The sequence below is a fragment of the Rhyacophila brunnea genome, unplaced genomic scaffold, assembly GCF_057557595.1.
Source record: "Rhyacophila brunnea isolate RB1 unplaced genomic scaffold, BYU_Rbru_1.0 scaffold_22, whole genome shotgun sequence".
Lineage (NCBI taxonomy): Eukaryota > Metazoa > Arthropoda > Insecta > Trichoptera > Rhyacophilidae > Rhyacophila > Rhyacophila brunnea.
The window spans coordinates 6,880,654-6,906,966 of record NW_028232882.1 but is presented as its reverse complement, the minus strand read 5'-3'; the positions used below and the strand labels follow the sequence as shown (position 1 = coordinate 6,906,966).

Genomic DNA, 26,313 nt, shown 5'->3' with positions numbered 1-26,313 from the left:
ACCCGATACTCCTATAGAACTGCCACACCAAACCCAACCCGAGTGTTCGGAGATAATATAATATAATACTTACGGAGACTGTGCCCTGTATTTTACCGGACAATCCTTTGGATTTAAAATTATGTTTTCTATCTTTTTAAAAACCAGCGGTCGTCTTTCAATTAGAATCTTTTTCCTTTTGTTAGTCCACTGCCATGGATTTGGATTGTATATAGAGTAAGGGAAGAAGAAGAAATCTTTCAAACACTGAAAATAATATAGCCACCGTGATTCAAAGATACCGATGGTAGTAAATTTAAGTTTTTTCATAAATACAGGCAACACTACACCATAGATAATCACTACACCATTGGCGGGAAAAGCTTGCAAACGTGATCTGTCAGATTGACGTTTCCTAACTGATAATAATTCATCATACTAGTGAAAAGGACATTACTGGTCCAAATGAAATGTCATCCTATAATCTTATCGCCGTGTAGGTAGGTCGTGTTTTGTGTGAATTTCTTTCATCTCTAGTTTTCTCTAACCTTTCCGTGAGTTCGACACGAATCACAATATATTTACATATTGATTGTGTAAAAATCAGAACATAGTTGCGGTTATAAACAGAATAAACCGAACGTTAAAAATGACAAGAACTGGTAGAGGCGCGTTGATTGTAATCGAAGGTTGTGATCGCTCCGGCAAGTCAACACAGTGCCGTAAACTGGGTAAAATATATTCATTTTATTATCATTAACATTTTATTTAATTATTATAATTTCTCTACTGATAGAAATGTATGTTTTAGTTGCGGCACTGGTGGAAAAACAACTCAGAGCCAAATACATCAATTTCCCCGACAGGACGACAACTATTGGCAAAGTGATTGATCAATATCTGACATCTAAGGTAGTTCATAATATATACCCCTATTTACACTTGCATGGATTTACTGCTGACAGTACGTATTATCGCGGCCATAACAAGAAAATGCCTGTGTAAACACGTATTATTATGCAAGTTGCAAAATTGCATGCATGGATCAAAAAAGTTCAGAAGCTTCTGAATTTTCACGCAATAATTGTTACTATTTACCTCTTGTTTATGCTTGTCAATCGAATCGAGTGTATTTAAATTTTCTCAGGTACCTATGTACCTACGTAATTATATTATTTGTCACCGTTGACGTATTTATTATATGGACGAAGTATGTGAATAAAATGATACCAACCTGACCAAACCGCTTACATTCTAATTTCCACTTAGCTAATTGGACTTTTTAAATATTATTGCAGGTCGAATTGCCAGACCAAGCCATACACTTACTGTTCTCAGCAAATCGTTGGGAATCATTGTCTAAGATAACATCGCTACTCAACGAAGGGATAACGTTAATCGTTGATAGATACGCATTTTCCGGCGTAGCTTTCACAGCTGCAAAAGGTGTAGTATTACATTGAGTTAATATTTATTTTATTCATTGAATTGACGTACTATCTAAATAGGATCAGAGCTTATGGCTAACCTAACAGTCACAAAAGGTAGAAAGAAAGCAATGGGCTTTATTAGCAGGTGGGAAGATAGAAATTGTTAGGATTAAGTCGGATGATCAGGACAAGTTAGCTTTGTGTGTCACAAGAGAATGGTGACATTACACTTTATTTAATTGACCATAGACAATAAAGTAAATGTATGGCAGATGAGTGAATAAAGTTATGATTATATTGAGATGCATGTTGCGTACTGTCACGCTGTCACGGCGATAAATTTAGTATATGGTTTCGTCATTTTGCAGAATATTTTAAACGAACACGATCTCTGTAAATTCAATGATGGAGTAACCTAGTAAAGAGTCTCTGTAAATTCAATAATATTTTGAACAGAACCCAACCCATAGACCATATATAATAGACAACATTCTTATAGAAAATACATAGTGCCAACCTCTAAAAACAAAAAACACACATTTTGACATAATTCGAAAATGTGTAGCATGTAGAAAATGATTAAAAACGTTCATTGAGTGAGTTACAGTGCTGTACGCGTGAGGTGACCTCATTGTTGTTCTGGTGATTTCGGCAGATTTTCCTGACAATCTTCGTTTAAGGGTTCAGAATGTGCTACGAATGGGAGTCTGATAATATTTTAAACACCAAGAAAAACAACATTACACTTTTTTTTCCCATAGAGGCAGCTTACTGTGACGTCACGTGATAGTACGCAACGTGCATCTCAATATAGTCACAACTTTAAGGGTCGCATCTCGTCTTAGTTTCGTTTGACACTAGAGACTCAATAGTTTAGTACAATGTTATTTTTTGAATGATCTGTCCTACATTCAAACAGGTGTGCACTGTTGGAATGTCTGAATTGCACTGAATTACACTGACCTAGGTACCTCAAGTATGTGAGTCACTGCTCTGTGCCCAAAACAAGGAAGGACATTTTTTGGCTCAATCATCAAATCTTTGTGTAAGACACAAGTTAAAATAACATTAATTTGTGAATCTAAAACAACATTGTGGACGCTAATATAAATACCTGGACCAAATATAAATAAAAATATATTTGTATTTCTTTTTAAATCAGGTTACGATATTGAGTTGTGTAAGGCGTCTGATGTAGGTCTCCCCCAGCCCGATCGAGTGTTTCTGTTGACACTAAAGCCCGAAGAGCAAGCGGCTAGAAAAGGCTTTGGAGAGGAAAGGTAAAAAAATCTATCAGTTAATATTATTGCTTGTTGGTGTAGATTTGTTTATTGCCATCCGATTTTTCTTCAAGTTTATTGATGTTTCAAGAGATCAGGCCAAATATTTAAATTACATTAAGTAATTAAAATAAAAAACTAATAATATATTCTTTATTCTTCTTTTTCTTATCTCTACAACGGGCCATGAGGCCCAATGATAGTAGTGTATTTAGAAATAGAAGAGAAACAATCATAAACACCCAGGCTTTGAGAAAATCACATAAATATAATGTAATCGCACTCGGAACTCCAAGGCCAGCGCCTTACGCACTGGACTACGAAGGTTGTAATACATATTGTATATTTTGTTATCAGATGATGTCACATTGAAGCGGATGAAACCGGTCCTGATTAATATTAAACTAAGTGTAATGAGTACACCATATTTCTGTCTTATTTTAATTAAAATGTACTATCAAGAATTGAAAGTTAAATCTATTAAAGAAAAAAGAAATCAATATTATGTAAGCACGTTGCTATATACACATCTTCATGAGATATAAATCCAATGTATGAATAAAATCATTTCATATAAAGCAGTTATGTGCATGTTTTAATATTTTTTCAAGCATAAATAGGTATAATATGACGTGAAGACTGATTATCGGACTCTATCGAACTCATTTTTGAAGTAAATATTATTTTAGGAGTGATAGGAAAGTGAATCCAATTCAGTTGTGTAACAAAAGAGCCAGACAACTTCATTTTCAAAATTCGCATACGTCAGAGTACATTATACATGTGCAACTTCTCATGAAGATGTGAAATATAGTTACCAACATAAAAACGCCATACTATTGTCGAACAGGAACTTCCTGTCCACATGTTAAAACTGTGAACTAACAATACCCTCCAGTGCAGTTAATCGCACTTCCGTTTTAAAATGAGGAATGCCCCCAAATATATCATTTCATTTTATTTTACGCTCTTGTGGTGTATGGATCTATCAATTTACGTAATTTGAAGTTTTTTATAATAAAAATATATCTAAAACAATCAGCGCATCTATTCTATACAAGACTGCTATCGGCAACTATCGAGGCTACTGTACGACAACATTATTTAGGCGACAACAGGAAGTCGCCCTTGTCGCGAATAGAATATTTCACAGTGTTGTCATTTTTTGAGAAAACATATCCCGCGAAATTAGGTTTTAAGTTTATATCAATTCTATTCTCAGTAAGTTTATAAGTACATTAATTTATAAGTCTAATTATTGTTCAATAAATATCAATAGAATTTTTTTTTCAAATAATTTCATCTCTTAATTATTACTATTATATTTGGTTAATTAGTACAGCGTAATTATTGAATTTGGAAGGAAATGTATCATTGAACCCACATTAACTGATAATATTGCTGCAGGTATTTATTAATTAAATAACTAGAACACAAATTATCACTTAAAAAGTAGAAGTGAAAAATATAACATATTCAATATTATATTGATGACCCAATCACATGTTTTATAATTTACAAATGATGTCTTTATATCGTATTTTTAGTAAAATTGTTGTAGAAACACATACTGTGAAAATAATTTTCTATAAATTAAATTATATCCACCTTACATAAATTTTAAAACAATATGTACCTACCTACTTATCGGCTTAAAAATACAAGGACAATTTATTAACTAACTAATGATCATTTATACTTAATTATTATACGTCTAAAAATATTAATAGAATAGATTACGATACACATAACTTTATAATATACAAACATAATTTCCAGTATTTGGGGAAATATTTCTAGTATTACAACACTGAATTTTGACATACCTGACATGACAGGAACCCATAAAATGGGCTTGTTGAAAGTATTTTATAGGTTTGCCTTTTAAATACGACTCTTTTTGTTCTTTGCAATAAATCAAAAGTTTACTGAAAATAATTCGAACATCATTTCGTATTGTTTCAGACATCTTTTGAATATAAAAAGCTTCAAATTACGTAAATTGATAGATGCGTCCAATACGAAGTGTCAAAAATGCAATGAATAATTTGGGGGCGTTCCTAATTTGAAACCGGAAGTTCGATCAGCTGTACTGGAGGGGATTGTAGTTCACAGTTTTGCCACGTAGCCAAGATGAAGTTGCCGGACAATAGTTTTTCATATTTTTGTATTACAGTAAGTTTGTTGTAATTGTTACAATAAGAGCTATGTTTTAAGGCGAAGTCTTCACTGAGCCTTTTTTAAAGAGGCACCTAGCGGAAAAAAATTAAGCTTGCAATTTGAGACATTTTTTTGATAATTTACAATTTCAACTGTATTAATGAATACATATGTATCTGAAAACATTAAAAAGAAAAAAAAAAATTATTTTAAGTCAAAGACAAACTTACAATTGTAAAAAATGTAATAAAATGTGAATTTGTTGTATCGGACCGCACCCTATTAATACATATATTTTATGGTCATATTTATTATTAAAATTTAGTTTATTAAGTTTTCTAAGCATCACCTAAGCGATTTTTGACTAATTCATAGTTTTAATATTTTTTATATCTATTTTAAAAAACATCGATTTTTATAAAAAATATAAATGTGTATAACTTGAAATCCTTTTTATTTATATCAAATCAATTATTTTTATAAATATAAATAAAATATTTGTATAAATATAAATAAAAAGTGCCCCTCGGGTACCACTGAATGACTATTCGTCCAGCAGTTGTCCGTTCGTCGTGCGATATGTCTGGCCCACCGACATTTCATCAATTTGGTGACATCTATCACATATCTCACTTTTGTTCGCTTCTTTTCCATTGGTTTCTTTTGCGGTCCTTACGCATTATACCCAAAAAGGCTATACCTCAGCTGAGGCATGGTCTAAAAAGATCGTGACTAGGCGATGCGCGCGGATTGTGCAAATGACGCGAGCCGAACGAAATACAATTTGTCATAAAAATTCAACATGCGTCCTTTTAATGTTATGTTTATTATTATATTTGTAATAATAATAGTATATTCATTGACATGTTTTCTTTTTCAAGTACATGCGGAACGTTTTTTAGTCATCTTTACACGATTTAAGAATATATTCCTCCGACGCCATCACAAAACAAATTGACGTGCTCACAGGTCGACTATCGCTCTCCGACTGGCAACACGGCCGAAATTACGTCCCGCATACTGTTGAAAATTATTTCTCGTTTCACTTATGTACGCTCTTAAAGCGCCCGAATGCACTCCATGCTAGCTTGGCTATTCGAGCAATCTCGTCATCTATGCCTCCATCTACAGACATTTGCTGTCCGAGGTAGACATAGCAGTTTCTCCTCTCGATATGATTTCCGTTGATGAAGATCGCTTTTGGATCAGCGAAGTGGTTTATTATTACTTTTGTCTTTGAGACATTAATCTTTAAACCTACTTTTAAGCTTTCATTTGCGAGCTCTTGCATCATGCCCTGAAGTTCTTCTGAGTTTCCGCGAAGATAACAATGTCGTCTGCAAAGCGTAGGAGACAGGTATTCTCCGTTGATGATGATTCCTCTTCTCTCCCAGTCGATACTTTTAAATATATCTTCGGTCCACTGAAGTGGGGGAAGAACAAACATTTGTTCGCTTGGTCTAAATGTGGCTTAACACATTGGAGTTATCTTAAAACGTTGTAATGCTGTTATTTAATTGGAATACAGCGACGGGAGTCCTTTTCTTTGCTCTTTCATACCACTTGGCACTATCTCTATAGTATTGCCGGCCACAGACGGACAGTTCTCGTAACAGGTTGAACATGCCAGTTAATAACCATACAGTTATCTTTGGTAGATAATCTGCTGCGCCCATAGACGGACACTTTTCGACCTTTCAGATGTGTGCCATGTTCAAACTGCCAGCGACCTCCCACTCCCGTGTTTTTGTAAAACTGTTGGAATTTCAACTCACCGAAAGTTTTCGGGTGACGTTAGCTAGCTGTGTCGTAAAGTAGGAGTAGCTGGCGCGATTTGGCGGCAAATTTTGACAGTTCTGTCATAATCTTCTAAGCTCGTTCGATAAGAAGTATATTATTTTTGTTGCGTATTCTTTTGCTACTCATATTATATAATTACGAATATTGTGAAGTGTCAACAAGGTACCGCAAACAATATTTATTGTGTGTTGTTAATATGTCTGTACCAAATTAATATATTATATTATTCAAAACCAATAAGTAAATTGTTTTGGTGATTGAATAAAACATATTACATAAATTTAATGTATATAACCCTGATTTAAATAAAACAATACGTATGTATTTTATCTTAATTAAATTTTATTAAAACAACAATTAGTATACTATGAATAATTTATTCAAAATAAAAGAATCTGGACATATATTTACACAAACAATAAATTGTAAACATAATAAATCTAACAAAGTAAAAATATTCGTAGATCAATCGTTCGTTCAAGTATACCCTACTTAAAACTAATTTAACACATGGTACCCCTGTGTATGATCTCGGCGAACATAACCGCCACAGTTTTTGACACTTGATCTGCCACAGACAATAACTGTACGTATATGGGCACGTCTGTTGACAGTTCGACAGATTTAAATGGGGTAGTTAAACTGATCTGTGGTGTGTCCACTAACGTACAGTTATTGAACAGTTATTGTCTGTGCCATGTTCAAACTGCTACGAAAACTGTCCGTCTATGGCCGCCTTATGTGTATCGTCAACATTTTTGTCGATAAACTAAATTTGAATTGATGTTACTATTTATTATCAATGGTTTATTTATTTTTTTTAATAAAATTTGCAGGTATGAAGTATCATCATTTCAACAAAAAGTAATGGACACTTACGATCAACTTAAAGATGAAACATTCGATGTCATAAATGCCAACGGGTAATAATAATTATGTATTTTAATACATTGATATGTAACCAATTAGTTTAACGTAACGTGATAGTACGCAACGTGCATCTCAATATAATCATAGATTATAAACTTTTGACTATTGCTGTCTGTTTTTGTTTCAGAACTGTAGAAGAATTGCACTCTGAATTACTTACGAAAACTTTAAGTCTCATCGAAGATGTTAAGGAGAGAAAGCTGGGCGAGTTATGGCAGACAAAACTAAAATAAATATATCATTAATTAGCACCGACCTCTTGATCCATCGCATCCAACAATATGAATGCCACATTTGATTCTTCGCATTCAGTGTTAGTACAGATGTCCACTGGTTATCTCTCTAGCAGTGGCGAAGGGCTGAGGTAGTATGTTGAAATCTGACATAAATAGCGCACACTAAACTTTGTAAGCTATACTGATTTGTTTTTATTCAACTAAGAATACAAACTGCAGATGATGCCGATTGGTTTTTAAAAGTTATTAAGTAGTTTTTTTTGGTCTAAAATAAAAGGTGACATTAATTACTAACATCTGGATCTTGTCAAAAAAAATGAGACGTTAATTACTTTACACAGAATTTTTTGAAAATGCAGATCATTCAACGGGTACTATATTTTTTGCCGAAATACTATAATTTTGGAGGCTCTGTACTATAATTGCATTTTGAAGGTAACATGAATTTAAAAAAAAATAACCATCTGCAATTTGTACTATTAATTGAAAACAAATAAATATGACTGACAAAGTATACACTATTTTTGTCAGATCTCCACCGCATACCTCCATTATGATGGTTTGGTTGGTTTAGGCAGGGTTCAATTGAATTTAAAAATATAATCAGCAATATCTGCAATTTATATTGTTAAGTATGACCGACAAAGTTTAGTGTACGCTATATTTGTCAGATCTTAACACTTACCATTATTTTTAGAAGAATTTTTTACAAATATAACACAGGTTGCTAATGGAACTCATAAACTGGCCAATGACTAATGCTTAGCGCACGGCGCTACTGAAACCCACTTGCAACAACAATCTCATAACCTCAAACTGTCATTGTCTTTCCTACTTCATTCTAGGCGTTTTCCTTAATACCTTTACGGGAATATTCTGGCAGCCTGTAATTGTTACGATGGCCGCGTGGCTTAAATGCCGGCCTATAGAGTCGAGGGTCCCAGGTTCGAATCCTGGGTCTGGCAAGTACACATATTGTTTTTCAATTTGTGTATGAGTCAGAGTATGGACCTAATAGGTTGAGCAAGTGGCTGACATCCATTTCTCATAAAAATAAAATCTGTTAATACAAACCTCCACTCTGTGGAGGCCCATATGATCCTATTAGGATCGGACATGGTCGAAAGAATTTGTCAACTTCTGCCCCAAATTTTAAATTAAAAATCGGTTCGCCCGTCTTCTTTTAATGTCTTGACTTACCTACGTTATTGCTTGTTCAGTTCAGTGCTACCAATTTTGGTAAGAAAATATGATTTTTCATCAAATCTACTGATATCGGCACCACTGTTTTATGGGAGACTGGAAACTGAGAGAATATCTATCTATGACACGTCTCATCAGTTTAGTAGCGATCATTTTGAAACAGATATTCCAGTCTTGCCTCGATACTGGCTGGAATTTTAGTTTCAGTATAGTCTTTTTTGAGTATTATCGTGAGTGGAAGGTTTAAAGCAGCACTGTCAGAATGAGTGTCAAATAGATGGCATTTGTTATACAATGTTCATGCACAAATGTGTTTTGGTCTGGACAGGGAAAATATGTTCAGTGTTCTCATTAATTAAAATATATAGATGTAATTAATTTTATAATACATTCTAACCAAGACCGCTGTATCAGAACTTAACAAAGCTGCCTTATTTTTGTGTTCCCTCAGAGTAATAGACAGAATACTGTCAGTCAATACATAGTTCGAATGAACGTGTTGAGGTGGATTGAGAGAATGGTAAATATTTAACAACGATATGTAATTCTGTTTTATAATTACATATTATCTCTTGCAGAGATTGCATTTGTCCCTATCCAGAGTGGCACTCAAGAATTGTTTGCGAAGCATAAGACTGTCTACATTACCATAGTATTATAAGACTGTCTCTGATTTGACCATAATATATTTATTATGATTATGGGAATAGATAATGTCGTCACCGTTCAGGCAAAAGTCACCAACCCTGAAAATGGCAGTTTTGAGTTGAGTATGTCACCCGAAGCGTAAAATTATGTTCTTTAAGATGCAAAACTCACCTCGGTACATTAGTTAGTAAAATTTTGCTTAAATCCGAATTATTTGTTTTTCACTAAATGACTTTCGATAAAATCTTAACAAGCAAAAGTCATTATAGGTGAATAGACATTATTGACTCTATAAAAAAAAAAATCCTTCGTTATAAATATACAAGCAAAAGTCACTATACTATGGATGGTGAGTTTTACTGATGCTTCTTTTGGCTAACATTGTTCAGATTATTAACAAGCAAAAGTCACCAAACCATAATTTGAGCTACCTTGCCTCCTTTAAAACCTTCCAGATGTTTTAATTAGCATCAAAAAGTAAAAGTACCTAAAAGAAATTATTAAGAAGACATGAGAAAATAATTTAATGTATATAAAACCTTAAAAACATTAAAATCTGATTTTTCCTGCATTTTCAAACTTTCAAATTGCGATATCTCAAAACTATGTTTTTAGGGTTGGTGACTTTTGCCTGAACGGTGACGATGTGTATGTATATATTGTATTCTTGTACCGGTAGTCCCAGAAGTACCCGACCTGACGTATAGATAGCAGTTGTTGTTTAAACATAGTGACCATGATAGAAAGTACCAACCTTACAAAGCCTAAGTTTGAAGTTTGACGACGCTACGTTGTTCAGTAATTATTTGTCAGCCATCAACAGTGAACGTTCTCAGTGAATTTGTAAAAATGGAAAAAATTGGTCAAATTTATGTGATACAATACTTTCATTTGAAAGGCTTCAGTCCAACCAATATCAAAGCGGCGCTAGATTATACTCTGGGGGTGTCTGTTCCTTTGTTTACAACAGTAACATATTGGGTGGGTGAGTTTAAACGAGGCTGTATGGGCTGCCAAGACGAACATCGCAGTGGTCGACCAAATGAGGTGACCATGCCAGAAATGGTGACGAAAATCCACAAAATGGTATTGGATGAACGTCGACTGAAATTGCGCGAGCTAGTAGACATGGTAGGTATTTCAAAAAGTGCTGTACATCACATATTGACTGAAAATTTGGACATGAGAAAGCTGAGAGCAATGTAGCTGCCGCGATTACTCACAATGGAACAAAAACAGTATCGTGAGGATGTTTCAATCGAGTGTTTGGCGAAGTTTCACAGCAATAAAGCAGAGTTTTTGCGTCTATTCATAACCATAGATGAAACATGGGTCCATTACTTCACACCTGAGACGAAAAGAACAGTCAAAACAATTGACTGAAAGAGGAGAATCGGCTCCAAAGAAGGCGAAGACAGTTCCATCTGCAGGCAAGGTAGGAAAATCAATCAACGGCGTGGCGTGTATTATGCAAACTTATTGCAGCGTTTGAGTGATGAAATCAAGAAAAAAACAACCGCATTTGGCGAAAAAGATAGTTTCGTTTCATCAGGACAAGTCATCAGTTCACACATCCGTTATCGCGATGGCCAAAATCAATGAGTTAAAGTTCGAATTGCTTCCTCATGCACCCTATTCGCCAGATTTAGCCCCCTCGGATTATTATCAGTTTCCAAATTTGAAAAAATGGCTCGGTGGTAAAAGATTTGCCTACAATGAAGAGGTGGAGTCGGCGGTTGATAGCTATTTTGAGGAGCTCGACGATTCCCACTATAAACAGGGTATCAAAGCTATTGAACATCGCTGCAAAAAGTGTATCGACCTAAAAGGAGACTACGTAGAGAAAAAAAAAAAAAAACCCAAATTTTTTGTGTTTTCTTTGTTAGGTCAGGTACTTCTGGGACCACCCTCGTAGTATAGGTATAAGAAATGAGATAATAAATAGAATTCCAAATATTTAAAAACCGTGTTTTAATATAGTAGGTACCTAATGTTGTACAATAATAATGTTATATAGAAATGTTAATAAAAAGTTTAGCCTTTTAGTTTGTTAATCAATATTTTAGCTCCCGCTGTAGTTTGCTTCTTGAGTATTTTCGAAACGGGTTGGAGGACGTCTTTCAATGATTTTTGCACTTCTGCAGAATTGTTTTCAAATAATGCAATCAGGAAAAAGCATCCGCGGTTCGTGGTTATCCAATTACTTGCCTGAAAATATAAATAATGTCAATTCATTTTTAAATGGTCTTGCACATGATGGAAACAGTAGATGGATAACAAAGATATTATACATTAGCCTTGCACAGGACCCGCCTACAATGCACTGTTCATTTTGTTTCTGTCAAAGCTAACATCAACATACGTGTTCCCTGTCCTGTATTACATTTCACCGTAGCACAGTTCGCCGTGAGCTTTCTTATCGGAATGAGATGACAGTATACAATACGCAGACAATAATGTTCCAATTTTATTAGATTCAATATGAACATTAATTTGATATTGATTGGTTTCAAATATCTGATAATAACACTATCATTATTGTTATCAAATATTAAATTTGATATGTTCGATTTGATATTTTACCTAACCTAACAAATAATCTAGTATATCGGCTATTTTCAAAATTGTTTTGCTGCTGGCTTCCTGTAAACCGATAAGAACCGTATTTTATTTAGACATGAATTTTATCTCAGTACTATACGACCCAAAGAGGTTGGACGGTTTATAGTATACTACCATATATTTCCGATATAACATACACGGTACGGCAAACTGCATAAGTACAAATTTCCGGATACGTAATTGGCCGGGATCCTTGAACTTGATTTGCATCTGTATATGTGGAGGCGGATGTCGGTGACTTTCACATTACACTGCCTTCCTCCTTGGTGGTAAAAAACTGTACATGAAGAAGTGGACATTACTTCTAACAACGCTGGGTGCAGCGCTGAAGATTTAGCAGATGTGGGACATCTCCACGAAGGGCAGGCACACATTTGTTTTTCCGTAATGTACAATTTGTGATTAGAGATAACCTCACTGACTTCTGACCACTATATCAGTCAATTTTTAAGAACATGGTGGCTTCGTTGACAAGCTCAATGAGCTTTGACTTGTTACCCGACGGAGACAAGTACAGGATGAAAATCACATCCTCTGTGAATGCCCTGAAATGTATACCGAAAGGGAAGAACAGCTCAGTCAGTCCAACTAGCTGTTGGGCCTATCAGGCCGGTCGCAATGAAGGTCAATTTTATTGCTGTGTCATACTACAAATGCGAAGATCTCTTCACTTAGATCATTTGGCAGTTTGATTCATATTCATTAATTTTCGTCTGTTCTCCACTTTCACATCAAACATGATAACGCACAATTAACACCGTGTGTGGTGCGGATTAGGTTAGGTTAGGTTGGAGAGGTCTATATATCAAAGCTAAAGTTACAACACAGTAATGTATGTATTGCTATACTAATTGTTTTCAAGTGTCATTGTTGTAGCCATTAGTTTTGGACTTGTGTTAAGATAACTCACGTATCCAATGTGGTTAAATCATTTACTTACCTTACTGCTTATTACTTTCTGTATGAATTTAGTAATTAACCCCTCAAGACCGCAATGTCAGATAGGGTTCCCCGATATTTTACAAAATGTTCTGACAAACAAAGAACGCTGCAAATCAGTAATCTATATAAATGCACTTACAATCTCTTCGTTCAGTTGTTTAGTGACGGCTTCGCCGAATGTGTAAAGTTGTTTCTCCGTGCTGACTTTATCATGCTGTGCGATTTTTTTTAAACACAAATGTATTCCTGCGTGCTCAATACCGTTCACTTCCTTTTCATCCTCTGTAAGTTTCCAGTCCGCCTGACAAATTACTTTACTGACGCAGTCAAGGTTATTTGTCAGTGACTCTCCAGATGCTAGAATTTAAACCAAAAGAATAAAATAAATACATATGTATTGCTTTACAGCCCAGCGAGAGTTGCTGGTTTTTGTATGGTGTGATTTTGGCAAAGGGATTGAAGTAGATTTGCTAAAAAATATGTAAATTTCTAACTGATTTACATAACTTGATTTGAACATGGTTATCCAAAATTGCATATTATCTTGCAAACGTATTCACAGGATAGCATAGATATTAGTATGTGTATCACTTTTAATGCGAGAAATAAAACATTTTTACTGTCTCATGTTGCAATTTTCGATCTCAGTTGTTGGGCATAGTATATAAATATTTTTTCCTGTCTACTGCTTGTTTTTACATCGTAAATGTTAAATGATTCTTTAGTACTGAGTCTTTGCCACAGGTGGAGACACATTTAATAAAAAGTGACATTTTACAGTGGTTACGAAAATTGTACCGAGGCCCAAATGTCATACATCATTAATCAGGTTCAATTACAACACACCTGCTTTTATGATGGACACTGTTAGGAGGCCAATACTCCCATTGTTAAGCCAGAGACTTGAATCGTCCTGAAGACTTCTGCACAGCCCGGGGAGAGCGACTTCAAGTAATTCAGCCGCCCTCACATTGTTGGGTTTTTTAGAGCTTCCTTGGGACGCTCCTGTAGTCAGCCATTGTACCAGTGCCGGATGGAAATAGGCTTTGTCTTCAGGGGCCACTAACCAAAGCAGAACCTATCATAAAAACGCATTACAGTTACTTCCGTTTTAGATTGCATCAATATAGAATTAAACATGATATAAAGTACTTGTACTTTATAAATTTAGATGGATTACCTTCCTGCCCCACTCTTCTTTGGCAACGGTAGCAGCCTCTTTGAGCAGTGTCGACACCAACACTTTTCCGACTAGCACGGTGTCGTCTACTGAGCTCAGTATGGACAATATTAACAAATGACCGTGCTCATGGGTGCTCAATGGAATGACATGTTCTTTCACCACTTTGAGAATCACCTGCAAAAGAAATACACACCGTGCTCTTAATCTTTTCTGTGCCGCAATAATTAACGTACAATTAGTAATTAAATTGACATGATTTATTATATACTGAGGGTAGCAACCACAAACAATCAACCCGAATTCAAGATGCGTAATTCAATGTGTAGAGAGTCTGGTAGATATCTATTTTACCCTTAATTGCATGGTGTTGCCTTTTAGCAACAAACTGTTATGAAATGTTATTTTGAAGTTTACAGTTCTCCGCAGTTGAAAAAGTGTGCTGACAAAATAGTTATAGTTTTTATTCAGTCATTTTATATTAATATTAAGCATTAAATGTGATCGATTAGAAAAGTAATATGTAAATAAAAGGGTTGCGCCATCATGCATTTATGGGTTAATTAAAAATAATAATATGTCTCGACTCGGCAGAAGAAAATATATAATTATCCAGGACACATTGACCCTGTAATAAGATAAATTAGAAGAAAATTATGACTTACCTTTTTGTCTTTGTTGGTTCCATGCCAAACGCACATTGCGGCGGCCTTCACTCCCTGTTTAGAATTACTTAGCGGAGCTACGAGTGGACTAAGCGTAGTGATTAATTCTGATTTGTCATCACTGGAACATTCTTTCAGAAGATCATATAACACATCATGTAAAAGGCTGAAAGCAATACATAAGGAAATTTACTACCTTCACTTGTAAGGAAACAATATGCATATTTTGGCCCATACGTCATGATGGACAAAAGTTATTTCACCTACTCTCAATTTATATTAATCTTTCTTTTGGTACAGGGATCCTCGCAGTTACAAATTGACAGGAAAATATAAAAAAACTACAAAAAAACAGAAGCGCAACAGTCGACAACTGTCACTTTCAATATATTAATCCCACACTCCTTCACTAATTCTGTCTTGTTCACATGTCTTTTTCTTTTCTACACGTGTCCCAATTAAACCCATTTACTAAGTAAATTTGGTCTCCATTTTAAGGGTATTCGCTCTAATACATGGATGGCCAACCTTTTCAGCAGCCGGGCCAGATTCTAAAAATGAGATTTCCTACCGGGCCGCACAACCGATTTTTTTTATTATACAAAACAAAAAAGAAATATATATTATAATTATATCTTAATAAAATAAAACAAAAATGAGAATCAAACATATTTATTAGATTAGACTTTTTCTAAATAATGAAAAATAAACAAAATAATATAAAAATAGTAATTTTTAGTGAGAAGTTTGATTTTGTGTGGCAGAACTAAGTGCATCAATATCGATATCGAGTGAGGTTGTTCCTACACACAAACAGTTTTCCAAATGCACATCAAGTGATTCGTGTTCTCACTCGGGATTTGATATGCTACATCCGACTAAAAAGCTGTTCACACGTGTAAATGTTTCCAAATGGCGAAGTCATCATTAGAGCATGTTTGTAAAATGGAGGATATTTCTCCTTGTCCAAATATTTTTGTAAAACTCTTCCAAACCAACCTGATGGAATTTTTCTAGTAAAGACTCGGTATAGTAGACAAAATACTCAGTTATGGCAGCTTGTATTCTTATTAATATTATGTATTTAAAAGTTGATCTGAAAACCTCACGAGGCACGTAGCGATAACGCACACAGCGACCACACCTCCAATAGCGTTGCAAACTCGTCAAATATTGGCTGATGCTTAGTGCCGCGGCGCGCGGCATGGTGGGGGGAGTATGTGCGTGTTCGCGCGCGAATTCAAATTCGAGCGAGCCAATATCAAATCTCAATTTGCCAAATTAGCACGTCTAGCGGCAGCAATTGATATTATTTTTATTTTCTCACTGCTCCGCGGGCCACAAGTTGACACCCAGCCATTGCATACATAATTTTAGATATTTTATAGATAGAAGAATATTTTTTATCTATTATGGTTTGGTTTCGGCAGGGCTTAATGAATTAAAAAACTAATTAACACTATCTGTTATATGTATTCTTAATTCAACAAAAACAAATAAGTACGACTGAATAAATGCGCAATATTTTTGATGGTTCACCCATTCAAACCTAAACTATTATGGTTGGGTTTAGGCAGGGTTTGATTGATATAAAAAAAATAACCGGCACCATCTGCAATTTTTATTCTTAGTTCAATGAAAACAATTAAGTATGACTGACAAGCTTACCTCCACCCTTCGCTACTGGGAAGTATATTATGTTGCATGTATCTTGTGAATGACATAATCAAATCGACAAATTCGACATGCTGCAGTCGAGACGAGTTTGTATGTGCAACCAGGTTTAAAGGCAAGAACGGATACAGTACATAAAATTATAACTGCTGAAGACTTACCCGCAGTCGTGTACATTTTTATTCAGGACTCTTAATATGTTAGCCTTTGTTGCACCGAGCATGGCTCCTTTCATCTCAGGAGATTTCTTATATGTATCCGCAAGACATTGCACTGAATCATCTTTATTCTAAAAATACAATTAGAACATGTACACAAAAATATATTAGGTATAATACTTTGATCGATGTGACTTCAGAGCTGAATAATACTTACAGTCTTATAAATATCACCGTAGAACTCCTGCTGGAAGTATTGTTTCTGTTTCTTCGAAGCAATTTCTGTGTATGCATAGTCTAGAATGGGTGCACTCAACGCATGAGACGCCAACTTCACAATGTTCCCCTGCAAGGCGTCCAAGACTCCCACGCGGACGGCTGGGCATCCATACTTCAGGATCCTCTTGACACAGTTGCGAGCATATTTTGACTGGATCATCTCTACGATGAGGCTTATCAGCTCTCTGGAGAGCTCCTCACGCACTTTTGGCGAGCTGAACTTGAGCAGCCATTGGATGATTCGAGTTGTGTCGTGGGCCAGGGCAAACTTCTTGTAGTGCCCTTTCTTGTGGAGCATGTCGTGCAGTTCGTCGGTGAGCTTTGCACGTTCTTCAACGGTGCCTTTTTTCCTACAAATTTACCATTCACAATGTAAACATTAAATAGTTTTGAATGATCTTACCATAAAATTGTCGACATAATTAACTAAAAATAAATAAATCAAACTAAGGAATATTTATCCCAGCATAAAAAGAGTAACAGGAAACCATCAAGTAGGTTGTGTTAGGTTTTTAGTCTCAAAAGACTACAATCATAAAAACGATATGAAGTACTTCAGTTATACATATCCTAATACAGTCGATCATGGTTATTACGAGGAAGATGGGACCCTCTGAATATGCTCGTTATAAGCATTGCTCATTATATCAGAGAATAGGTATTTTTATAAATGAGCGGTCACATAACACAAAAAGTCGCAATTCAAACAAAAATACACAATTAGAATTTATTTACACACCCGTTACACACATATTACATTTTGCTGTCAATCCATTTTTCTTATAAAATTTTAAATTGATTATTGTTTCATTGTTTTCACTCTCATTGTTTTTAAATTTACCCTCAAAGAACTCAAAATTTTTTCGTGTCCGTGATGTTCTTTTCCAATGCAGAAAAATAAACATTCTCATTTTTCTCACAATGTTGATGATGATAAAGAAAACTTTCTGGTACCTAAATGTGCTGCAGCTGCTGTCATGAGATTTTATAACTTTCTTTTTACACCAAACCAAAGCTAACCTAACCTAATATTACCTAATATAATCTTAGTCTGTGATAATGATGCATCAAAACGTATGCGCCGACAGAAAAAGGTATTTATTATAATTGTCTACATGGAATACTGTTTTCGTAAAAAAAAATCATAAAAGCTCATGACGACATTTGCGGTACAATTACCAACTTTTTACAGATGTCAACATTTTTCGCGCCACGTTTTATTTCATGAATAATTTCCACCTTTTTACGAATTGAGACACTTTCTCTCGTTAGTAGACATGTTTATAATTCGAGGGTTAGTTTTTAACTGATCTGACATTCCCCACCTCGTAATGTTTATTATGTATAGTCCAGAGTAAGCGAAAAATCTGGAAACCATCGTAAAAATCCCCGAAACAAACATGGCATTCATAAACTACAAAAGAAGTTGTTTATTGTAATGAACGCTGGTTGGTACCTACCAGTGGCGAAGGCTCCATACCACGCGATTATTTAAAGCTTACCTTCTATTTTCAAGTATTTAATTTAAATAAATAAATATCTATATTGTTTAGGACTAGGTTATAATAAAAATATTGATTGTCATCTATCGTCGGTATTTAGAAGTAAAGCGTTTAATTTAGTCAAGTTTCGAATCAAAGATAAATGACGGAACGTCACAACATGAGTGCTATTTTTAGAATTATGTCGATCATAATCGAAGCCGAATTTTCTAGTTTCAGTTGCCAACTTCATACATGTCTGCGTTTTTGTTCCAGACTTGGAAGCGTTACAGGAGAAGCTTACGCGCTATGTTGATTCATTTATTGTCTAGATTATCTTTTTAAGCAAATAATAAATAATAACGATGATTAAAAAAAAATTAACTACATATTGTGTTCGATCACATATAATTTATCATAGTCATAGACAAACAAAACATGCTATTCACAGTTCATGTCATATTGACATTTCAAAGTGGTGATAAAGTTTTATTTTATAATACAAAATTCAGTGTGTTGTACAATTGTGTACAAATTGTGTACAATTGTGTACAAAATTATCTCATATTGTACCGAAATCACTCGCCAGTGCTTTAAATATATAAGTATTTATTAAATTGTGTAGTGTCCCGATCGAAGATGTGCGAACGATTGCATTTAAAAAAAATCATTCCCGACTTTGACGTTTCTTCAAAAATCAAAAATTATCAAAGCTTGACCTTCCAAGGGTTCATTTAGATTTGAATACAGCAAAAAAACTTATATTAGACATTTTCACAACAATTTATATGATAAATATTTGTTTTTAACTGGCAGTTATACATTAAACAAACTTTTTTGTTGGCGATGCGTATTGTTTGCTAAAGAAAAGTCTGCGTGGAATTCTACTGCCATAAGTGATTTAAATAATTTGTCAAATTCAGCGGTGAAACCTATGACCAGTGTGTCGTTGTCATCAGTGTGCGCCTATTCATCAGTAGTAATATCGTAAGTATTATCTTCTTATTTCCCGTAAGTTACCTGACAAGTGTGCTCTTTTTCTCTGATCTCCACAGCTTACCTCTTTCCAAAAGTCACCCTTCGCCACTGGTACCTACTGACTTCAGCTTGGATTTTTTACATGAAATTTCAACCATATGCGTGGATAATTTTTCAATGTTGTCGGCGAAAACACCAATTAGGTACTTAGACACTTAACTAGTGTCATAAACGTAATCTGATCCCGGCGGCATTGGTCTAGTTAACTGCCTGATCGGATTTTATTGCTTAGGGTCGAAAATGTTTTTAACGATCGACACATTAACGGTTTTAAGAAAAATTTTGACGATATTTTTGCTCGGTATATCCGATAAGTAGCTTGTTATAAAAGTGAATAAATGTATGGAGAAAAGCATACACTAAAATGTCAACGAATGTTTCCTCACTAACACGTAATAACCAAGTTCGACTGTATTATTAATATTTCACAACAGTGAGGAGTTTCCAAATTAAATACCAATATCGAAGTCGAAGAGATTCCTATAATAATCCATTGAATAAACCAATCCCAAACAGGGAACACTATATTTATTAAACCAACCTGCGAAGCTTTTCGCTTATGACTTTGGCTCTGGCAATGACATCATGAGTATCCGGCTGCGCTTTCGATATTCTCCTCGTTTCACGGAGTTCTTTTTTCTTCTTCTTAAATTCCACCCAGTTTGGAGGTTCCAGTTTCTCGCCCTGCGTCGTACTTCCACTTTTTGTGCCATGCGTATTTGGCTTGAATGATTTTCCAAACTTCTTATCACCATTTACATTCGGTTTAAAGGGCTTGACAAATTTCTTGTCACCATTCGGTTTGCCGAATTGTTTTTGTTTGTTGTGAGGACTGCTGCCTTTGAAGCCATCGGACTTTCCTGCTGTCTTATTCTTATCATTAAATTTCTTTACTTTATTGGGCGAGGATTCATCGCCAGTTGATTTAAAAGGTCGCTTTTTGGTTTTTTCCATTGTGAACGACTGCAGTCAGAAGTTGAATCAACCGATTTAACCTAACAAAATAATCGAGCAAACCGAACAACCGCACGTGTATAATCTACAAATACGAAATGTCAATTATATACATAGACTATAATATATAGTATAGTATATTAGTCTATGATTCCACATGTCAAAGAGTTATTTTTGCAATCCCAAAACAAATACAATAACAGAAAATTCTCACTGAAAATTGACGATATCAATATAACTGTTTAGACCTTATTTATAATTTTACTCTATTTATATCATGAAACTGAATATTTTTATGGGGAATATATTATATTCGCACAATTGAATAGACTGTTTTCACAAAGCGCTGACAACATTTAAAAAGATGTTCGTCACATAGGAAATGGATGATATTCACAAATCAACTACAACTCTCAAATGATCGATTTGCACTAAGGAAAAAGTAGTCTTCACGTATCAATATACTATTGTAACTAATTAATCGTAAATGAACACAAACACTAAGAAAAATAGGTTTAATGATTTTAATCAATATTTTGGCAAAACATAAGTATATATTAGGTACCTACTTTCAGATTCAAATAATACTATAAGTACCTATTTAAAAAGTGACGTTAATTAAAACTTAGGTAATTGTGCCGCATATGCCGTCATGAGCTTTTATGTTTTTTTTTTACGAAAACAGTTTATTCCATGTAGACAATTATAATAAATACCTTTTTCTGTCTGCGCATAGGTTTTTCGATCCAATATTTGTTAATTTAAAATTTGAAATGCATCAAACTAAGATTATATTAGGTAATATTAGGTATTTTTTTTTAAATATGGGAGTTGCATTTATTATTGACCTTGCTTATTATGTACAAAGTTTGTAGATCTTCAATTGGAGTTTTCTTTATTTATTAGTCTTTTTTTACTATAAAGTGTTGGGATCAGGAGGGATATACTACTGTGGAACTTCTCTGCATTTGCTCTTATGAAGAGGAAACCACAGAAAACTCTTCAGGAGAAGACGGACTGTTGACAGAAATCACCAGGCCTTCCGTTTCACTTCAAGAGTGTTCGGCAATATCCTGCACTATTTTAATCATGTATGATATTACCTTTCGTGATAGTTCTTTGTGAACTATCACGGATCCGATGTCGCATAGGTCCTCATCTAGACTCCTGCATCGCGCCTCCAGCTGCTGTCTTTGGAAGCTGAAAATGGGGCAATGCATAAAAAGATGAGGGACATCTTGAGGGGTCATATCATCACACGGGCAGCTGTCGATCTCGGAGAGCTTAAATCGATGCAGGTAGCTCATGAACCCACCGTGACCCGTGAGGAATTGTGTGAGTGCAAAGCCAACTTCCTGCATTCTCCTGAAATCAAAGGCATGGAAAATTGTTGGGAAAAACATTTTAGTAATATTTCCTGTCGTTTCTTTCAAATATCGATCATTCCAGAGTTGAAGGTCCTGCTTTTTATTTTCCTTTTGGCAAAACTGAGCAGAAACTTGGCAAAATCTGGGGCCGTCTTCTTAAGAGTAGCCTCTCGAGCCTTTTCGTCCGCTTTTTCATTTCCTAGGATTCCGCAGTGACCCCTTATCCAGCCGATGTACACGTTCTGTTTTCTGCATCGTAGTTACTGGATATCAGTTTTAATGTCCATGACAATGGGATTGACCGAATTTCGATCCGTTATTGCATGGACGCCTGATTTGCAGTCTGTCAAGATCGTTATTTGTTTCCATCTGTTTGGTGATTTCTTCAGAACGTAGCTCAAAGCTTCTCGGATCGCCAGGAGTTCCGCCTGAAACACTGAGCAGATGTCGTCGAGTTTGATCTTTCTCGACGGCAACTCTCTCACGCCATCGTAAGGTACAAATGCTGCACCCACTTTGCCGTTCAAGAGACTGCCATCAGTGAAGATTCTCAGCTCATTCTGCGTTGCCTCAGGCAGAGTCTGATCATAGTATCCATGGTCAACCCGGTTGCGTTCCGCGGGATGAGGCAGTGAGAAAAAGTCTCCGGTTCCCTGATCTTCTTTACCTCATATGCTTCTGCAAGCTGCCTGATCCTCAGGTCGAGTGGCATGAAGCCGCTCAAGACCTGAGCAGAAACTAGAGAGATCGTTCTTTATCCTTTGCAAGATCTGATGGCAATTTGGAGTTCAGTTTCTTACGGTTGACTTTTTTCTTTACCGCGTCCGCCCACACGCTGGAAGCGTACGTTATCAAGGGCCCGATTTCCTAACTATCGTCTCATGTGGCACCAGGCGACATGACGTAATTGTGACGTCAGCCAATAGGTACATGCCGCCCGCTCGAGCGTGTATTGGTTGACGTCACAATTACGTCATGTCGTCTGGTGCCACACGAGACGATAGTTAGGAAATCGGGCTGCAGAGGCTCGACAGCACCTAAATATATTTGCTGCATAACCTCCGGCGACGCACCCCATGTGGGTTTGGTGGCTCTGATCAATTTGTTCGTGATGCTTGCAGCCTTTTTACAAATGTTGTCGACGTGTTTGGACCAGTTAAGGTGGCGATCTATGGTGAGACCAAGAACCTTAAAGTGATCCACGTATTTTAGTTGAACTCCGTTCATGTAAATGTTTGGTTGTCGGTCTTTTTTTCTGGTAATATACATCGCGTTGGTTTTGTCTTCTGCAAAGTGTAGTTTGGCTTTTGAGCCCCATGATGTGATGATTTTCAACGCCTTGTCAGTCATATTTTCAAGCTCTGTCGTATTGTTGGCTGTAGCAATCAATAGCAGGTCATCCGCAAATGCTCTCAGTTCAACTCCAGGGCCCAAGTCCTCCTGAAGTACATCATCTAAGATGTAATTCCAAAAGCTCGGTCCGCAAGATGATCCCTGAACGTATCCTTTGGTCGTAACCTTCTGGAGCGTGGCATCAAAATGTGACAGTATGACTTTCCTTTGTTGATGATAGCTCTTCACTAGCGTAAACAAGTTCCGAGGGCACTTCTTGCTTCTCAGCTGGCACATTAGAAATGGCCACCAAGCATTATCAAAGGCTCCTCTGATGTCGAGCGAGATTGCTATGATCATCTTCTTGTCTTGCAGCGCAGTCCTGATTTCGTTGACTGAAGCGTTCAGAGCGTCTTCTGTTGATTTCTGGGGCGTAAAACCATATTGCTTGTGACTCAACTTACCTTTTTGATGAAAATGCCAGTTTATCCGATTTATCATCAGCTTTTCCAGTACTTTTCCAAATACTGAAATAAGGCCGATCAGTCTTGAAGGTCGTCTTTTCCCGGCTTGGGAATGACAACAACCCTCGCTATTTACCATTGAGCTGGGAAGTGGCTCACTCTGAGACATGCGTTATACATACCCAATACTAATGACCTATCCACGTTGAAGAAATAAAGGCAAATGTCGGCGGTGAAGTGATCTTCTCCGGGTGCCTTATGTGGACTTATGTTTGATACTGTATCCTCAATCTCGTCTTCCGTGAATATCGGGTCGTTTGGGGTGTAGGGTAGAATTTCCGCCATTAGGTTGGGTTAGGTTAGGTTAGGTTAGATTTTTTTTTTATTTTGACATAAAGGGTACCTTGCTTGCTATGTACAAGGTTTAGGATCTGGAAGGATAATGATTTTACTTGGAGCTAGCTTTTGTGTAAGGAACGGCTTGACTTTTGGCTATGGCCTTGCTGGGAGCTTCTCCGCATTCGCTTTTGAGACATAGGGAACCATAGAAACCTATGTCAGAGAAGACGGAACTTAAGCTTATTAGACACTTAAGGGACCTTCCAGCCATCGCATGATGGTTGGCTTTTTGTTTTCCTATCTATCTTTCCTATTCCTGCTCTGTGATACTTACTCCTTTATTCAACTCTTTTAGTCGCCTAACTATCTGAACAACAAACCTTTCAAATTCCTCTGCTGCTTGTCTGCTTCTGAAAATGTCATGAAAATCTATCTTTGCAGATTTAAGCGCCATTTGGAACTTGTATCTCAGCAAGTCAAACATCGGGCATTCCCTCAAAATGTGAGGGACGTCCTGCGTGATGTTACCGTCACACTGACAGCCGTCTGTTTGACTCACTTTGAATCTGCAAAGGTATCCATTGAAAGCTCCGTGGCCGGTGAAGATCTGCGTTGTTTCGAAGCTCGGCTTAGAGAAAGTCTGGTAGCTGAAGGCATCCAAAATGTTTGGGAAAAACATTTTCGTAATCTTTCCCGTACTTGAGGCTCTGTAGCGATCGTTCCAGGTGTCGAGGGTACTTTCCTTAAGTTTTCTCTTCGCATAGCTTAGTGGAAATTTGTCGTACGTCGGTGCCGTCTTTTTACGCGTAGCATCCTTTGCTTTGGCGTCGGCTCTTTCATTTCCGCTTAGGCCTACGTGGGCTCTGATCCAGCAAATTTCCACTGTCAATCCAGTCTCTCCTATCGCTCTCAGCTTTCGCTGGGCGTCCGCGACAAGAGGATTGACCGATACAGATGCTATGCTTTGTGCCCCAGACTTGGAATCCGTGAGGATTCTTGCAATTTTCCAGGGTTTTCGTTTATTGAGGATCCAATCTAAGGCGCTATTCATTGCCGTCAATTCCGCCTGGAATATCGAGCAACAGTCAGCTAACTTGAGTGTTCTCGCCTGGTATTCTTTACCCTTTTCACATGGAACTATCGTTGCGCCTACTTTTCCATCCAGGACACTACCGTCCGTGAAGATTCTCAGTTCTTCATCCTCTATGTCTGGGACGTCTTGGTCCCAGTAGCGGACAGTTTGTGTCATACGCGTGGATGGATGTGGGAGATCGTAGAATCGTTCAACTCCTTGGTATCTTCTATCCGAAGGCAAGAAGTTCGTTTTTCCCGATCGTTTGATTTTGGAGATCACGATACGTTCTTTAATCTTGAGGTCCAGTGGAGTGAATCCTGTGAGTGCCTGAGCTGATGTCAGGGAGACTGTCCGGTAGCCACGGCAAGCTCTGATGGCCATCTGCCTTTGGAGTGCGTCCAGTTTCTTCTTGTTTGTCTTCTTATTGGCTGCCTCGCCCCATACGTTCGCCGCGTATAAGACTATCGGCTCGATCACTCCATGATAGAGTTGCTGCGTCACCTCTGGGGAACATCTCCATGTAGGTTTTGCGGCTCTCATCAATTTGGAAGCAATTCCAGCCGCCTTCCTCGCAACAGTTTGTCCCTCTACTAAAAGAAGAACATCGTATGCGAAGGCTTGAACCCTGCAGCCATGACCGAAGTCTATTTTTAAGAGATCGTCCAATATGATGTTCCAGAATGACGGACCGCATGTCGATCCCTGGATGCATCCTTTCGTCGTCAGCTTTGTCATTGTTGCTCCTGCATGTGTTATGTTAACCTTTCGGTTTCGAAGATAACTGCGGACCAGCGCATAGAGATTTGCCGGTGTGTCTTTGTCAGAGAGCTGCTTTAGCAGCATCGGCCACCAGGCATTATCGAATGCGCCGCTTATATCTAGAGATACCGCGATCACTATTCGTTTGTTATCTCTATGCTCTGTTATAAAATTGACCGCGTCGGTTAATGCGTCTTTGGCTATTTCGGATTATTGCATTGTGCGATTAATTCCCACCCTATTTTTATTATAAAGTAATTATTGACTATTTAATTTTGAGTTTGTATTATAGCAACATCACCAACTATATTTGTCTAT

General features: G+C 36.5%; 2 protein-coding genes across 4 annotated transcripts; one reads left to right on the top strand and one right to left on the bottom strand.

Moving 5' to 3' along the window:
- Nucleotides 1–340: 340 nt before the first annotated feature.
- Nucleotides 341–11,623, top strand: LOC147069993 (thymidylate kinase-like). 3 transcript variants are annotated; one of them, XR_015070939.1, is made up of 7 exons: nt 341–710; nt 791–891; nt 1,278–1,425; nt 2,572–2,689; nt 7,486–7,572; nt 7,707–8,721; nt 8,943–11,509. XR_015070939.1 is itself a non-coding variant. In XM_085949342.1 (6 exons), the coding sequence occupies exons 1-6, from the start codon at nt 629–631 to the stop codon at nt 7,810–7,812; spliced, it is 642 nt and encodes a 213-aa protein (XP_085805468.1). In that variant the 5' UTR covers nt 341–628; the 3' UTR covers nt 7,813–11,623. The 3 variants fall into 3 exon arrangements, 1 of the variants encoding a protein (XP_085805468.1); XR_015070940.1 differs by having other exon boundaries at nt 398–710; nt 7,707–7,892; nt 9,597–11,509; XM_085949342.1 differs by having other exon boundaries at nt 7,707–11,623.
- Nucleotides 11,621–20,762, bottom strand: peng (Pumilio and CPL domain-containing protein penguin). The gene is made up of 8 exons (XM_085949341.1): nt 20,247–20,762; nt 17,125–17,536; nt 16,911–17,038; nt 15,076–15,241; nt 14,411–14,587; nt 14,077–14,308; nt 13,370–13,587; nt 11,621–11,874 (listed from the first exon to the last, which is right to left on the bottom strand). Exons 1-8 carry the CDS (start codon nt 20,657–20,659, stop codon nt 11,701–11,703), a joined length of 1,920 nt encoding a protein of 639 aa, XP_085805467.1. The 5' UTR covers nt 20,660–20,762; the 3' UTR covers nt 11,621–11,700.
- Nucleotides 20,763–26,313: the final 5,551 nt, after the last annotated feature.

Coding starts and splice junctions, on each gene's coding strand:
- peng (XM_085949341.1), bottom strand. CDS start 20,659: ATGGAAAAAACCAAAAAGCGACCTTTTAAATCAACTGGCGATGAATCC. Junction 17,039..17,124: donor ACGGTGATATTTATAAGACT/GTAAGTATTATT, acceptor TTGTATTTTTAG/AATAAAGATGATTCAGTGCA. Junction 13,588..14,076: donor AGTGTCCATCATAAAAGCAG/GTGTGTTGTAAT, acceptor TTTAAATTCTAG/CATCTGGAGAGTCACTGACA.
- LOC147069993 (XM_085949342.1), top strand. CDS start 629: ATGACAAGAACTGGTAGAGGCGCGTTGATTGTAATCGAAGGTTGTGAT. Junction 892..1,277: donor ATCAATATCTGACATCTAAG/GTAGTTCATAAT, acceptor ATATTATTGCAG/GTCGAATTGCCAGACCAAGC. Junction 2,690..7,485: donor AAAGGCTTTGGAGAGGAAAG/GTAAAAAAATCT, acceptor TAAAATTTGCAG/GTATGAAGTATCATCATTTC.